Source organism: Dermacentor albipictus, chromosome 1 (genome assembly GCF_038994185.2).
Source record: "Dermacentor albipictus isolate Rhodes 1998 colony chromosome 1, USDA_Dalb.pri_finalv2, whole genome shotgun sequence".
Classification (NCBI taxonomy): domain Eukaryota; kingdom Metazoa; phylum Arthropoda; class Arachnida; order Ixodida; family Ixodidae; genus Dermacentor; species Dermacentor albipictus.
The window spans coordinates 136,342,106-136,359,003 of record NC_091821.1 but is presented as its reverse complement, the minus strand read 5'-3'; the positions used below and the strand labels follow the sequence as shown (position 1 = coordinate 136,359,003).

The 16,898-nt window shown below is 43.4% G+C and overlaps 1 protein-coding gene across 2 annotated transcripts in view; it reads left to right on the top strand.

Moving 5' to 3' along the window:
- Positions 1 to 16,898, top strand: part of c11.1 (maestro heat like repeat family protein c11.1) — a 193,255-nt gene that overhangs the window by 115,858 nt on the left and 60,499 nt on the right. For both annotated transcript variants that reach the window (XM_065444129.2, XM_065444128.2), the window contains 6 exons: positions 427 to 531; positions 1,951 to 2,086; positions 2,757 to 2,866; positions 11,435 to 11,587; positions 13,787 to 13,941; positions 15,620 to 15,785. In XM_065444129.2, the coding sequence (XP_065300201.1) occupies positions 427 to 531; positions 1,951 to 2,086; positions 2,757 to 2,866; positions 11,435 to 11,587; positions 13,787 to 13,941; positions 15,620 to 15,785 (825 nt within the window). The remainder of the gene's footprint in view (positions 1 to 426; positions 532 to 1,950; positions 2,087 to 2,756; positions 2,867 to 11,434; positions 11,588 to 13,786; positions 13,942 to 15,619; positions 15,786 to 16,898) is intronic.

The window sequence follows — 16,898 nt, the reverse complement described above, 5'->3', positions numbered from 1 at the left end:
TAGTCTTACAATCCTGTCTCACTGGTTTGGTCTTGCCTTACTAGTTGTGGACAAAAATTGTGCGCTAACCGCTAATCTTAGAACACCATGATTACTTTTTTTCTCCATGCTTGAAGTTTCCTCTAGCAGGCATTATTTGAATATTTCCTAAAATATTTTGCTCCTTGGTGAAAATTTTTTGTCAGTGTGGTGCATTGGTAATTTGTGACCTGTGTCAAGCAAACCTTGTCACGGCTCTTGTCAGTGTTATGCTATATTTTTGTCAACTAGTAAATTAGTTTTGTCATGACTGCTAAGTTCTTCACTACAGCAATATCAAATTTAGTCAATTGGAATGCATATCATAGTAATGTTTATGCACACTGATTGGGCTCATACACAATGTTTCAAGACTTATGTAATGAACTGCAAGTTGCATTTTCACAGGTGCTGGTTCCTTGGCTCAACTCTAAACAGGAGTTTGAGAGAGAGCGCTGCTTGAACTCCATTTGGGAGCTTATGATGCTTTACAGCAGTCATATTGAGTCTGGGGTAAGTTGTGCAAAACTGACAGATGAAAATACCAGTCTCTTATGATCTAGCTTCTTGCTTCACTGGCAAAGTACCCGTTGCGGCAGCTTAGCGACTATGATGTTGCGCTGCTAAGCACGAGGTTGCGGGATAAAATCCTGGCCACAGCGACCACAATTCGCTAGGGTCGAAATGCAAAAACACCCATGTCCCATGCATTGGGGGCACGTTAAAGATACCCTGGTGGTCAAAATTAATCAGGAGTCCCCACTATGGTGTGCCTCATAATCAACTCATGCTTTTGGCATGTAAAACTCCAGAATTAATTTCATTGGCGAGTAGTGGAAAATTTAGATGAGGCTATTTAGAGCATCATCTTGTATATTTAAGTGCACTCAGGACCACCAGGTTGGTCCTTTCCTTGCACACCACTCTGTATTGTTCATTCTGCACAGGATAAGCCTGCATTTGAGGGTTCTTCACTGGCACTTCTCTGAAAACAGAGTCCACCTTACCCTCTCCTTGTCTCTCTCTCGTGCCCTGTGCCAGTATGTATAGAGTGCGGTGCAAGGGAAAGGCAAATGCATTGGTGCAGGGAGATTACTCAAGACACTGTTTTCAGCAGCATGGTCCATGATGTGGCCTGTGTCCACTGCACCAGACTGATTGGTACACACATCAGGAGTTTGCAATATATTGTTACCACCACCTCCAATGGTCTTGACATAATGTGGCTAGAAGCTACTCTGCACTTTGTGCACATTTTCAATTAGTCACATATAAAGATAATTTTTATTTGTTGCATGCTGGGCGGTGTTGACTCTTATGCTGCGATTGCCAGGTCAACAGTTATCTGTAGAGAATAAAAATTTGAATAAAGACAAAATATATATTTTACTAGTATTTATTTAAAGTGTGTTTTACCTCTGAAAGTGAAAGTGGAAACATTCAAGTCACTGATGAAAACAATAATGGTAGTCAATGAAACACAACTAATTTAGCACATTAATTTCATTTTATGACATTTGGCAGCCAGGAGCCATCTAAACACACTGAAGGTTAAGACAATGTGCACATGGCCTTCACTTGGTTCTTTATCAGTCTCTTGGTTCAAGTTGGGGGTCTTAAACTCAACTTGAGCACTGGGCTGCACGGTGGCATTTTGTGGGAGAGGAGAGTTTATCAAGGCTTAAGCATTTTGCAAAGGGGCCTGGGTTGGTAGGGACAGGTTCGTAACTAGAAGGCCTATATGGGCTACAAAAAAGGCTTAATGGGGTCACATAGATTTATGGGCTTGGAGTTGAAAGTGTCGGGTTTAGATAAAACTTTGCAGGAACTTTGCAGATACATCAAGAGAAAAGAAGCGTTTTATTATTGCTTTCTTTATGGCTGGTTAATTATGCATTTAATAATTTTAAGAAAATCTTTTCTGTTGCCTAGGTTTTTCGGATGTTCAGCTGTTTTGGCTTTGTCCTCGGTGCTCTTGTGCCTCGTTGCACTGACTCCAGCATCTCCATTCGCAACACAGCTGTGACCTGTATTCACCTGTCTCTTGAAATTAACAACAAGAGTCAAAGTATGTTGATTTCAGAAATATTCTTAGCAGGCATATTCCATTGATTTAATTTTAACATTGCCATCATTACTATATATTGACACACTGATGCCTTTGTAGCCATCCTTGCCCATGATGTCATATTTCGATCATGCTCCTTTCTTGGAGTGGCAGGATGGGCCCACAATGTTTGCAGTACTGTACCTTTGAATGAATGGAGCTTTTTAAAACTGTAGCCCTGCCCACAAAAATTCTCAGTGCAGAATTCATGAAAGAAAACTTATAGTCGATACATCCACACAGGAATGGAAAAGTGTGTAATCTACATGTCCCCTTAAGAACACAGTACTGCACTAATAAAATTTAAGGTGAATGCTGAAGCTGCAAGGATATGCCACTTTGTTGTGACTTCCGAGCTCTGAATTTTTTTGTGGTTTGATGTACCAATCATCAGATCAGACTCAATCTTCATTTGTCCCGGCTTGCCTAGTTCTCGAGTGCAGCAGACCATAATGCATTATAAAATGTGGAAAACTAATTACATATAAAAAGTTAAATGGTTTGATATGTCTGAAAAAAAAATGTTTGTATGTTCGTATGCAAGCATTTCAGAAAACTGCTGTGTAATATTTACTAATGTGTTGCTGTATTGGTTTCCCTTTTCTATTCTTTCATTTCATGACGTATGTAGGCCTTTCGTCAAAGGAGGACACAGATTTACATGGTGTTGATGATCTTCAGGCAAACATTCAGAAGGCGGACCCTGAGTCCTTTCACATAATTTCCAAAGAGTTAGCAAAGGCAAGTTTGTTTTATGAAACTTTTACAAGGACTGAAGTAGATTTTTTTTTGTAATATGAATACTGAAGGGGTGTAAACAAAAAAGAAATAGTTCCGACATATACTGGATGTTCCGTAGTAGGTATTAAACACTGCAGCAGAGATGAAGATATATTTTGACAGATGTTGATGTTGGAAGAAATGTGACAAAAAGAGATGGATGAAATAGTAAAATTTATAAACTTTTTAATTGACAGCTATAGAAAGCATGTTGTAATAGCAGCAATTAAAGCCAATCAGTGTACAGAGCATGCCCAATTGCTATAAATCCTGATATTGGCACCATTTTAGAGTTGTGGATGGCCAAATACATTGCTGTTCCAATTAGCATTTTTAATTCGAATAGCATTCTTTGCCTACTTCAGCCATTTTGGGCCTATCTATCTATCTAGCCTCCTACGCTGAACAAGTTGCCCAAGTTGCATACTTGCTTGGGACACTAGGTATGTGCTCCTGGCCATGATGCCATCGTGCTTATTTCATCATTGCCGTTCCAACTTGATCGTCTCGCCATTGTTGTCACTTCATTTTCGTCATCTGGTTGCCATTATAATGTCATCGTCCCATCATAGTCACCATACAGTCATATTATTGTCCTCATGTTGTTGTCATGCCGTCGTCGTCATGCCTTCTACCCTGACCCAGGGACTCAAGTTGTCAAATAGCTTGGGCCACCAGGTATGGGCTTTGGGTCATGATGCCATCATGGTCATTGCTTTGTCATCCGATTCTCATCATGCATTGTCATCGTGCCATTGTTGTTGTACACTCATCGTGCATTCCTTCTCACACCACCATTGTGATGCCGTCATGGTCATACAATCGTCATAATTCCAACTTCATGATCTGACTCTCGTCATGCTGTCATTGTCACGCCATTTACGTCGACCCAGTGGCCCAAGTTTTCAAAGTTTCAGCCACTAGGTCATGTCATAATGTCAGTGGTCATGATGTCATTGCAACAGTCACTACATTGTCGGCATTACAGCATTCTCTTCCAGCTTTCGTCATGCCATCATTGTCATGTCATTGTCAGCATACAGTCATCTTGCATTCGATGCCACACCACTGTCACGATGCTGTCGGAGTCATTCCGTAATGGTCACTCCAGCTTCTTCAGCTGACTCTCGTCATGCTGTCGTCACACCGTCATTGTCGCATAGGCTTCATGGTTCTGTAATCATGGCACCATCAGCATAAAATAATTGTCGTTTCATTATCCTCATGCCATTGTCATGCCATGTTGTCATTGTGTTATCGTCATACAGTAGTCGTTATGCATTCATTGTTGTTACATCAGGGGTTATTACATCATCGTCATTGTAACTTCGACACCTGATTGTCATCGTGCTATCGCTGTGAGCCATCATCGTCGCTCAGTCATCATCATACCGTTATCATCATGCCATCATTGTCAGGCTGTCATTTCACCATCGTCATCACTTCAATAACATCATTCCATTGTTATCAAGTCGTTGTCACACTTCCTTTGTCGATCCATCAATATCATTCCTTGTTCGTCATTCTACCGTAATTATGTTGTCGCCATTCAGTTGTGATTATTGCGATTGTTTTGATGCCATCATCTTCATTGTGTCATGGTCAGACAGATGCTATCATGCATATGTTTTCCTACTGTCATCGTGTTGCTGTGGTTGTGCCATTGTCATCATTTCAGCTTCGTCATCTGGTTGCCGTTATACCGTCATCATCCCATCATAGTCGCCATGCAGTCATCTCATTGTTCTCATGTTGTCATCTTCACACTGCTGTCATTACACCATCTTATAATTTAAGAATTGACATCTAATTGTTGTCATGCCATTGTCGTTATACCACCTTTGTCATTCTGGTGATATCATTCCTTGACTGTCATTCCATCGTCACTGCGTAGGCATCGCACCATCGTCCTTATGACAGCATGTTCATGGGCAGTCTTGGCAAGCACTGCCAAAGCAAAGTGAAGCGATATCAGCAGTGATGGAACAGCTGTGCCAATCGTGCCAAACTGCACTGAGAGTAGTCCTCTGCGCCATCCTGGGCGAAAGCGGCATTTTAGTAGAAAATTGCGCCAAACCTGTGCCAAAGCATGCAAACGAGCAAAACCCTCCTTCCGTCGATGTCTTACATCTAGCAAAACTGAAATAAAAATCAACAGCATGCTATCATCATCATCGTAGAAGGAAACGAGCCCATCGGAGTCATCTGGTTTGTAATTTCCGCATTTTTCTCTGATGGACGTGCAGTGTAGTGCTGCTGTACGGTCATACTGGCACTTTATTTCGGTGTTCATCAGACCCATGTGGTACCGCGGAGTTTGCCGAAGGAGGATGTCAGATTTTAGGATTAAAGGTTAGCTTTCTCGATGTTTATGGGTGATAGCAGGGTTTTGTAAAGAAGCCACTGTTATCAGAATTGTACGTGGTGCATAGTTTAGAGTGGCATTAGCAAGCACATTTCAGCTTCCATATGTTTGAGTTAGTGAATAGATTTTGATTTATAAGACTACCACCAGTTTTACTGCTGGCATGGATATGGGCCAGTAATTAATGCAGAAAGTTGGGCTAGTTGGTGTTAATGCAGTTGCTGTGAGATAGTTAATAGTGCGAACAAGACAAATGGAAAAAAGGGTGAGACAAGACAGAGCGGTGGACTTCAGCTGACAAGCTTTAATCAGAAAAACATGCAAAGAGGCCACCGTATGCTCAAATAAACACGCAGACAGACGCATAAACAAATGTGCCACGTTGGAGACAACCAAATGTGCAACAAAGCTGATAAGTGCCCACAACAAGCCATTACATAGCATTCACCAGGTTCTTCTCAAGGTACAACACTTCTTTATCAGTGAGTGCCAGTGATGTAGCGCTTACACATTCCTGAGAAGCTTTCACATTCACCACCAGCGACATTAACAGAGTGTACAAAGCTCTTATTGACAGCAGTCTTGTCTTGTCGCAGACATGTTTTCATGAAAAGGCATGTGCTGCTGTCAATATGAACTTTGTGCACTTGGTTAATGTCGTGAGGAGGGTCAAGAAAAAGGCCTTGACATTATGCCAGGATATGTATCTTGATGGCCTCAGGATGCGCATGCTAGCCACGAAGAGGGACACTCTGACAATGTTTTTTTTTTTTTTTTCCTAGTACGTATAAAGTAGACGTCCCTCTCAGAGCAATAGAAACTGAAAGAGAGTCTTGGCAAGGGGAAATGACAAAATTTATTCAGAAACACCTTGAAAGGTTGCATGTCAATAGCCTGTTCGTGTTTCTCAACTCTAATGAACTCGTTAACTACCTTTCGGTGCATGAAAACACTGGGGAACCGTTGTTCGCCTTCTCAGTTGACATGGAAGAGCATATTTTACTCCCTCCCCCAGGCTGAGCTTTTAATTTCCGTCGGAGAGAGCATATCTAAAAGTGTGGTCCCTTTGACTTTCAAAATGCCGCTAGCCTTTCTGTTGACAATTTCATTGAGATGCCAAGATTTTATCTTATACCCTTGTTGTTTTCGACCAGGACACATTTGTCCAAAAAGATAGTGTTTGCATCAGTTCGGGCACAGCCCCTCTTTTAATTGATTTGTTTTTATCTGTTGTTGACAATCATATTTTCTCGTTACTTGACGATACTTTTGTAGCTAAAATTCTCTGGCATGTCGATGACTTTCTTGTTGTGCTGAAAGGTTTGAAGTCGGAGGGGAGCAGCTACGCTGTTAAAAACGTTCTGGGTGTTTTTGAAAAAGTGTGCAGTTGGACTTAAGTTCACACATGAGTTGCCAGTAGATGGTCGCCTACAATTCTTAAATATCCGTGTCATTCTAAGTGATAGTTCCCTTTGTTGGATGTACTCTCTTAGGAGTAAGAAGCCCTTGCTTGACTACCGTTCAGTGCACTCCAAGTTCGTTAAGAGGCATAACTACTAACTGCCTGAGAGCTGCTCTGGTTAAATCTTTGGTGCACCAGGTTTCCTGCAGTGTTCAGCAACAATCGAGCCGTTTACATAGCACTGGGCATCCCGATGACACCTTGGTGTCAGTCACTGAGAGCCTCATAAAAGATGTAAAAGCTGACCCGGCAGCCACTCAGTGCAATAATGCCCGTCCCAGTGGGCGCTCTGTGGCCGTGCCATACATAGACTAGGTGTCCTACCGCCTGAAAATGGTAGTGGATAAGTGCGGTATGGATGTTTTTTCAGCACCACTAAAGTTCACAAGAATGTGCAGGCTGGTAAACAATGCCGTGAGTCAAGGAACATGCACTAAGGAGCATGTCACCTGATTTGTTAACTGCCATGGGGGGGTGGTTTACAAGATTCCACTTTTCTCTGGAAAGTGCTATATTGGACAAATAGGCAGGTGCCTGAATGACTGGCTTAGGGAGCACCAGAACGCTGTAAATGCTCTAGCAGGCACTGGCCACTTGGCTGACCACTGCCATTGATGTAATCATAAAGGCTGCCTGTGTTTTCATAACACACAAGTGCTCAGATGGCTCGCCAGGCAGTTAGATAGGGAAATATTTTAGACATATTGCATTTCAAAAGCAGTTGATGAACGTGTAAGCGCTCCATCACTGGCATTCACTCACGTGTTGTACCTTGAGAAGAACCTGGTAAATGCTATGTAATGGCTTGTTGTGGGCGCTTATTGGCTTTGTTGCGCATTTGGTTCTCTCCAACATGGCACATTCGTTTATGCATCTGTCTACACATTTATTTGAGCATACAGTGGCCTCTTTCCATGTTTTTCTGAATAAAGCTTGTCAGTTGAAGTCTAGTGCTCTGTCCTGTTCCATCCTTTTTTCCATTTGTCTTGTTCACGCTGTTATCTATGTCACAGCAACTGCATGTGGGCCAGGTTAATTTTGGCATTATGTATGAGCTCGCGGCTTGAACACATGGGGGCCATTGTGAAAGAAAACGGAAAAAGAGAACCGTGCGAGTATTTGTTGCTGGCCAAAGTGCATTCTACAGTCATGTTTTATATGTGTTCTTGAAGTTATTTCCCATGACCAGATATGGAGACCCATTTTTGCAACATCATTTTGCACTTGCGACTTAGATATGTGTGCGTCCCGAAGTTTTTGACCTGTTGGGGTAGCCTATACAATGGCTACCCCAACAGGTAGCCATTGTTTAGGCATCTCCATTGTATAGGTATGTCGAGCTCAGCAGTGCATTGTTGCACTGCTGAGCTCGAGATCGTGGGTTTGCATGCAGCTGCGGTGGCTGCTTATTCATGAGGGAGGGATGCAAGGCCGCTTTTAATGCAAAAATTGCACGGGTGCAAAAGTAAGATTTGTTTGTACAACTATATTACGTTGTGCCATGCTTTATTGAATCAAATGAAGGAAAGTGAGAACCTACAACACTGTTTATTATTTTAGATAGCCGCAGGTTTACAAGGACTGAAGTCTAATGTGGTACTTGGCAAGAGCCACCACTTTGATGGGTGTCGCCACATTTGGTGATGCAAACTTGTTGTTTCGAGTTTGAGTTGCTGCCCTATGTTGGCAAAATAGCGTCGCCACTGCAAACACAAAATCCTCCTCGTGTCTTGCGCATGTGCAGTGGCGCTGACGCTACTTCTTTGTTCAAAAACTTTCTAATGTCCATGGCATGACATGAATGTATTGCATGATGTTATGTTCAGTTCAGGCGCGCATACTCGAACGGTCTTGCTGGAAGCCTTTGCTCACAAGCCTTGACTGTCGCACTGTGCATCATCCTCAGTTACTAAACCCTACGTGTGTTGACAATCTGTCTGTGGCACTGTCTGTGGTGCCTTATCCATACCGTATCGGAGAGTCGGCGAAACTGGCCGCAGCCCTCTTTGTGCATCGTGGTGTGGAGGAGCGTAGTGTCCTTTCACGACCATGCTCACAAAATACCGTATTTACTCGAACCTAATGCACACCTTTTTTCTGATAAAACAGGTCCAAAAATTGCATGCGCTTTAGAATTGAGTACGACCCTAAATCTGCGTTACCATATCGCCATCGCTTCTAGCCTAGCTGCCGTAGCTTCCTCCATGTGCATACCTCCATGTACGTTAACCAGGCGTTGGTGTAACCTAGTCTACCGCCTGTCTTCCTGTTTTCTGCGTTTATTCAATCAGCATGGACGCGCCGTCTGCGAAGACATGCCGAGTCCACCATCATGCCGCATTTAAAAGGAAAGTTATGTGTGCGGAGACGGACAGAAATCAAGCCGCATCACGGGTGTTCGGAGTTCCTGAAACTTGTGTGCAGGATTGGCGCAAGCAGAAGGAGAATATTTTCGCCAGCAAAGCAACAAGGAAGGGTTTCAGTGGACCAAAGCAGGGCCGCTTCGCCGAAATAGAAGAGCTTCTCGGGGAATACGTGCAAGAGCAGCGAGTGGCACAGCGGCCTGTGACGACCGATCTGCTCAAAGTATGGCCGATGCAGTTAGCCCTACAGAAAGGGCTGATGCGGAGTGACTTCAAAGTGAGCAGGTGCTGGCTGTCAAATTTTATGAAAAGAAAAGGCTTTTCTCTTCAAAGGCGGGCAGGGACATGCCAAAAATTGTCCGAGGAATATGAAGAGAAATTACACAGTTTTCAGCAGTATGTTTTGAAGTTGCGCCATAGAAACGGCTACCACTTCGGACAGATTGGAAATGCCAATCAGATGCCGCTCTACTTTCACATGCATGCCACCACAACCGTTGAAAAGAAGGGGGCAAAGCAAGTGCGTGTTTTGTCTTCCAGCCATGAAAAAACTAGTCACCGCAATGTTTTGTTGCACTGCGGATGGGCACAAGCTGCCCCCGTATCTTATCTTCAGCCGAAAGATGCTCCCGAAAGGAATCGTGTTTCCGAGTGGCGTGATTGTGTGCGCAAATGAAAAAGGTTGGATGACCATGGACTTGGTCGCTGACTGGATTGATAACGTTGGCGGAGGAGACCCGGCGGCAGTTTGGGTCTGCGTGGGATGCTTGTGCTCGACGCATTCAGCTGCCACCTTGACCAGCGCATCAAGGACAAGCTGGCTGCATGCAACACTGACCTTGTCGTGATACTAGGCGGCATGACATCGCAGCTCTAGCCGCTCGATGTTTGTTTGAACAAGCCAGTGAAAGATAGAATTCAGGTGCTCTACGCCGAATGGCTTGTCAGTGGTTGCCACGAATTCATGCCTGCCAATAAAATGAAGCGTGCCTTGCTGCAGGACTTTGCTGGATGGGTGAAAGATGCATAGTGCACGATCCCGTCTGCCATAGTCAACAAGGCCTTTAAAAAGTGCAGGATTTCGAATGCCATCAATGGCACCGAGGATGAAATGCTTTGGTCTGTTGATAGCGATAAGGAGTTGTCTGATAGCGACGACGAGTGATATATTTATTGCCCCACGCGACTCATACCGGCGCAGTGAAAAATCTTGGCGGCAAGGTACGCCGCTTCCATTTGTGTTTTTATTGATCTCAACTTTCGTTTATTGAGAATAAATCTGTTTTTTTTTTTTTTTTCAAATGAGAGAAAATAGTATTTCTATATAAAAACACGAGACGCGTGGTATTGTAATCTTTTTTTTTTTTTTTTGGTCATGGAAGACAGGTGCGCCTTACAATCAAGGTTGTCATTTTGGGGGGGGGGCACAGAAAACGGGTACGCGTTACGATCAAGGGTGTGTTAGAATCGAGTAAATATGGTAAGCCTCGCACCAACCCATCTCCACAAGATATCGACTATACCAGTTAAAATTTCCATGGTGTATGGTAAGCATACGTGCATTTGACCCTGCGCCAAAAGTACTTGCTGCTGCACCAAGTCGGCTTTTAGCCTGCGCCAGGACTTGGACCCAAATGTGAAATCGTCGTTCCACCACTGTATTGAAGTATGTGGCATATAGCTGAAGTAACCAAAGTGTCAGAATTACCACTGAACATGTTAAATAAATGCGAGTTCTGAATTAGGGAATAGCGTCTGTCTCCACACTGCTTGAATGCTATTCGCGTTACCATCAGCAGTCATCGTGAGATTTCTGCTATAATGTTTTTTCTTCTGAACTGTGGGGAATGCAGTGTGTGTGTCTCAAAACATCGAACCTTTCTGTTGATCCTACTGAAACCCATTACTAGCCTTTGGCTATAAATCCAAACAATTCATGAAAATTCACTCTACGCATTTTATCAAATAAAATTGAGTTGAATTGAACAAGAAAAAACCACCGAGACAGAGTGCAATCACTGATTTCTGCCTGTAAGCATAGTACCCATGATTTTGGGGAATAAAACGTCTCTTCTGCACCCTGTTTAGTTCATTTTGAGTTCATGTCCAATTATTATGAACTGCTAATATATCGAACACATTTTGTGCCATGGTGGTGTTCATTGTATTTGGGCTTGACTGTGTAAAATTTTGATTTCAATCATATTAAATGTAATTTTGTTTTCTGCACCTGTACTAACTTTCTCTTTGGACAAGGACTTTTTAAGGTGCTTACCTTTCATTTATTTCTTGAAATGGTCAGCCTTGATCGTATTGTTGTTGCTATTTGCTGCACGCAGACATTGGCCAAGAAGGTGCCATCGATTCAGCTCCTTTCATTAGCCGAGACGCTCCTTCAAGGTCTCAAGGATCCAGTGTCAAGTAGTTCCTCTGGTGCAGCCCATGTGCTTTCTGGCCTGCTGCAGCTGCGTGGTGCTGAGCTGCGAGCTGAAGTATGCATTTTCTGTTTAAGTATGTTGCTCAAACTGAGAATTAGATTTGAAATTCATGGAGTGCTACACTAGATAACACTGGAACCTGCCATAATGGCTTAGCGGCTATGGTGTTGCACTGCTAACCACGAGATCGTGGGATCAAACCCCAGCCGTGGCAGCCGTATTTTGATGCGGGCGAAATGCAAAAAAACTCGTGTCTCGGCCATTGGGGGTACGTTAAAGATCCCCTGGTGGTCAAAATTAATCCAGGGTCCCCCACTATGGCGTGCCTCACAATCAAATTGTGGTTTTGGCGTGTAAAACCTGAGAATTCAATTCAGGCAACAGTGGATAACATTTGAAAAATGCACTCGATTGCTTGCTCAGTTTATCTTTCTTTTCTCTCTCTTTCTCTTGCCCTCATGTTTAATTTATTTAGTTGACGAAACAGGTTACATTAATGTTAATGAATTGTACCTACAGTGTCATATTCTTTAGTTTTATGTACAGTGTTTCTTCTGTCTCACCTCCGATAAACATCACATAGTGACAATGCATTAATTGGCTCTTAAATCCACTTAACCCTTTCAGACACCATGTACATAATTGTGTAAGTTGTGAACTTCCACCTTTTCCTCCAAGTGTGTTACAGATGCTGCCAGTTTAGGGATTCCAGTAGAATTATCCACTCATCTTCTTGCAACTGTAGAGTTTACTGTGCCACATATAAAACCAACATGGAAAATATTCATCATGGCAGCACGTGGCTGATGTTACCAGATAAGCCATCTAATATTTTGCTGTGTTTTCGGCATTGTCTATGGCTTTCAAAGAATTTTTCGTTGATATAATGATCATGTGATTGTCTCAAAATAGAATAAAAAACCGACACTCACAAGGTGTCCTCTCAGTTTCGTAATTTGTGTATGGTGACAAACGTGTACAAAGCGTCTTAGTGGACGCGTTCAGAATGCTGTACATAAAGCAGTCCGCAGCACAGAGCAGTGCTCAACTCTGCTAGCTAGTGAACTCGTATACCTGTGCCGAGTTTGTTGCACTTCCTTCTTCCTTGTTTTATGAGAAGAAACTCGACAATGTGAACAAGCATGTGCGGACAGGAAAGCATCTGCTTACCTCGCTGTGACAGAGCACTGGGAAAGTATAAAATGGCAATAGTGCGTAGTGTGCGAATGTAGGAAAAAAGGACAGAGAAGAATAGCGAGTGCTCTGTCCTTTTTCCTACATTCGTGTGCTACACACTGCTGCCTTTATGTACTACAACAAACTCACCCAAGCTTCTACTCTAATAAACGATAAAATTTCATAATTCCCACAAGCTTCAGATTTCTAAATCAAACAAAATTACAGTACTGCATCTTCTACTAGCTATCTGTCACTGTTTTCTCTGGTTGTAAGTTCAATTCCTGGTTTCGCTGACCACATTCCAATGTAGGTAGGATTAGGCTGTAGGCGTTTCCCTGGTCTGATATGGGAAGCAGAGACATGCCCAGGTGTAGAGGAGCAATCACTGAGGCCACTGTCCTTGCTTGCCGTTTAGTCTCTGTGGCCCTTTAGCGCTGCATGTGGCAAGACAAGTGGGGCTAAAGCCTAGATGTGGTGAGAAGCCTTCATACAGATGGCTGTACGCTGCACTTGAATGCATGTGTGTGAAGGCTGTGCAGGGTGGATAGAGGTGCGGCTGTCAAGTTGCATCAATTGCCTGCTAGTTGTATGCTCTCAGTTGCTACTTCACTGATAACGCAATTCCGCTGCCACCGTTGCGGTTCCTACGAAGTGGTACTGTCAAATAACAGTGAACGTCGGTGGTGCATCGGGCATTCAATTCTGGTGTACAATGTGTGGTGAATGGGTGCGTAGTCCTTGTGCATTTGTCTTTGGACACCAGGCACGTGCACTAAATATTGGCCGTACATAATCTGCAAATAAACTTTCCATGGGTTTCTTGCATTTCTGCGGTTTGCAGGACGATAAACATTGAGAACTCTCGTGGTTTGTGTGTTTCATTGATTCTTGCAATGATTCCTTCATGTGTGTCTCGTGAAAATCTGAGGAGGACCTCCATGCAGGTATTTTCAGGACTCTATCTCAGATGATAATTGTCGTGTGCTGATACAGACATCTCTCAAATGTAGCATAAGGAGTCTATGAATTTTTTTATTATTACCTCATACTCAGTGAAATTTTCTAACATTACAGGTGGCCCACCTTGTTGAGAGCTTGCACCAACAGCTCTCGCATGTCCATTCTCTCCAGACGCAGTCTGAGGCACTTGAAGTGGTCCGAACTTTGGCACGACACCACTCGAACCTCGTTGTGAATGCCCTCCTGACCTATCCGTTACCTTATGACAAGTATGTCGTGTGTCTTTGCTCAGCAAGTTAAAGTAAACCCTTGTTAGAACTAAGTTGCTTTATTTGAATTACTACTGTATTCAAAATTTTTTAGGATACTATTCATTGCGCATGCATTTTAGACAGGTTTACTTGAAATGTAATGACAGCAATCTGATTTAAAGGGCCCCTCACCAGGCCTGGTCATTTTGAGCTGACAAGCGCAGTGCATATATTGCGCGATAACAATCGTGTCTGCAAAGTATTACATCGCTTCACGCCGCGGAAGGACCTGAAATTTCAATCTGATCACCGTTTCCTTCTTCACTCGCGACCGCCGCGCTCCAAGCTGGACGGTGACGTAATAGTGCCCCTGTGCCTACGTAATTGTGTCTGCAGTGCGGCGTTGCTTGTAGTGACACGTGACTTTGAGAATTATTCAAGACAACATCTGGTATCTGTGCGATCTGCTGCTTGAATTGACGAATTGAAGTTTAGAGAAATAATAAAACACAAACGGAATGTCTGCATGTTGTTTTTGTTTTACTTCGCACCAAAGCACGAGAGATGTACTTCTGCTTCGTCTGCTTGTTCCCACAGTCGTGTGGTCGCGTGCGCAGGTACCGAAACTATGCCATTTTCTACCGTGTTCCACCGCATGATCACACTCCGTGATCCACTTGTTGTGTCTCAGTATTCGTGTAGCACTGAATCATACTGCTAGTCATGTTTCCTTGTGCACAGCGTGCAAAATCGTGCACTCCGCGAACGAGACAACAGCTCGCGCGCTGTGCGGTCAGCGGAAATGCGTAGCCCAGGGGGAAAAAAAAAAGCGAGTAGAAAAAAAAATGAAGGCGGGGCCTGTGATTTACGCATCACACGATCCTCGAGGTCTAGTATGGGAGAACACAGGGAAGGAATTTCGCTTGTGAAGGCTAGACTGGGCAAGTGGAGAGAGCATCTTGCTTAGCAGTGGAGCCCGCCTGCTGAAATCATGGGTTCGTGGCACTGAAATATTTACATCTCGGCTATTAATGAGTCGATTTGAAAAATTTTTGCAGCAGAATCCTCCCTAAACGACATGTAATAACTTCCAGTGTATAAAAAAAATTTGCTATGGTGCCTTGTGAGGGGCCCTTTAATACAAAGAGCCAATGCGGGAAGGGGTTAGAATTCCTCTTTTTTTTTTTTTAATTCCCTATGCTTGTGCCAATGTTGTACCTACTGCCACATATAGACTGGGACAGGTTTAAAAACTGCATAAATGCTAGGACAAAGTAACCCTCTTCACGAGTAGCCTTGCCAAATGCATTGGATGCACTTGCAGTTTTAAGTAGAGCCTACGTTACAGGTCATCTTGATATTTTCTGTAATTTGGTTGGGCCTGTACATATGTGACCCAGGCATGGCACTGCCAATGCCCTCACTAAAGTCTGTGATGCTGCAGCAAAGCTGCAGTGTTGGTAACATGTATATGTTAAAGAAGTGGCACTGAATGGTACACAGGGACCAAAGGAGTGAGCTAGTTGTAGCGTATTGATTCAACCCAGAGCTGAAATCACACCCTCAGTTTTTTACAGCTGCATGGAAATTGCATGACACACCGATGCAATTTTTCTTTTTGCATCCCTTTTTTTATTTTCTGTAATTTCCTTCAGTATGCATTTCAGTTTGCTCTATTGCAATATTGTGTTCTTAGGCAGGTGTGCGAGTGTTGGTCAGCACTGGCCCAAGACGCTGCCATGGGTTCGAGTATTGTGAACCACCTGCTGGAAATGCTGGACAACCAGGGAGCTACAGAATTTCATCCAGACCCCAAAAGCCAAAGAGGCACCATCAGAGTGGCCGTTAGGGATGTGCTTGCGGTGGGTGCTTTTCGATTGAGGCAGCTAAGAAAGCATGTTGCAAGCTAGTATACAGTCCCTGAAAGTAAAGAAAAGCAGTTTTATTGATACCTTAAACTTCATCTTAGTGTCTTCATCTTAGTGTCTTGCCATGTAAATGGCAAGAAAAGTGGGGCAGAGGTGGGTGGGGGATGCTAGTCCTTGTCTTATGCCTATCTTCAACTTTTCTCAAAAGTCTGTGATCATGAGTCAGCCAGCTCTAGTTGTCTGCCTTGCATTTGTGCTTCAGTACATCTTTCCAGAAGCTACATAATTCTCCTTATTCATCAGGTCACAAAACTACTGTGTTAAGATTTGGTCAGGACAGCTAAACTGTGAAAGCAGAACTTACTACAAGAGAGAACTGCTAGAGAAATGTAGGCCTGTGCCATTGTGGTACCTGTTAGCAACAACACTTGAGTGCATAAAATATTTGCAGCTCTGTCCTGCGATAAGTACTGGTATTATTGGCCAATTATGCACATCAGCTGGGGTATTATTTCCTAAAGAGTTAATTAAATGAACATAGGGGGTAATGCTTATCATTATAACTTCATTGCTTCATGAGCTGATTATTCTAACCTCGATATAACGAACTTCAATATAATGAAATCCTTGTTATAGCAGAAGTATTTAACTTTTCATAACTTCTTGTTTATAGAAACACCATGTATTTAGAACCTCAATATAACGAACTGTTTATGTGATTTCAATATAACTAAATTTCACTGCCACCACAAAGGAATGCTGCGACAATAAATTTAAACTTCCGCAGATGCAGATGGTCAAATGATTGAATTACAAGAGGCTGCTTGCAAATGCACCTCAAATCGCATGCCGCACGACAGCCACCACCGAAGTGGAGCCGCATCATGTTCTGTATGAAGTCCAAGTGCGATAAGATGCTATTGTGCCCCGTTCACTTTGTGCCAGGGTGAGACAAGAAAGATGGTGGTTTAACGAGTGCCGCCTTTCTGCGCGTGCAAAGGGAGAGAGGCAGAGAGGAGCGAGCTCGCGGTAATGTGATCAAGCGCGCGTGAGGGGCAGGGGAGGGATGGAGTTGGCACGCCTCTCAGCAATGGCTGTGCATGGCTG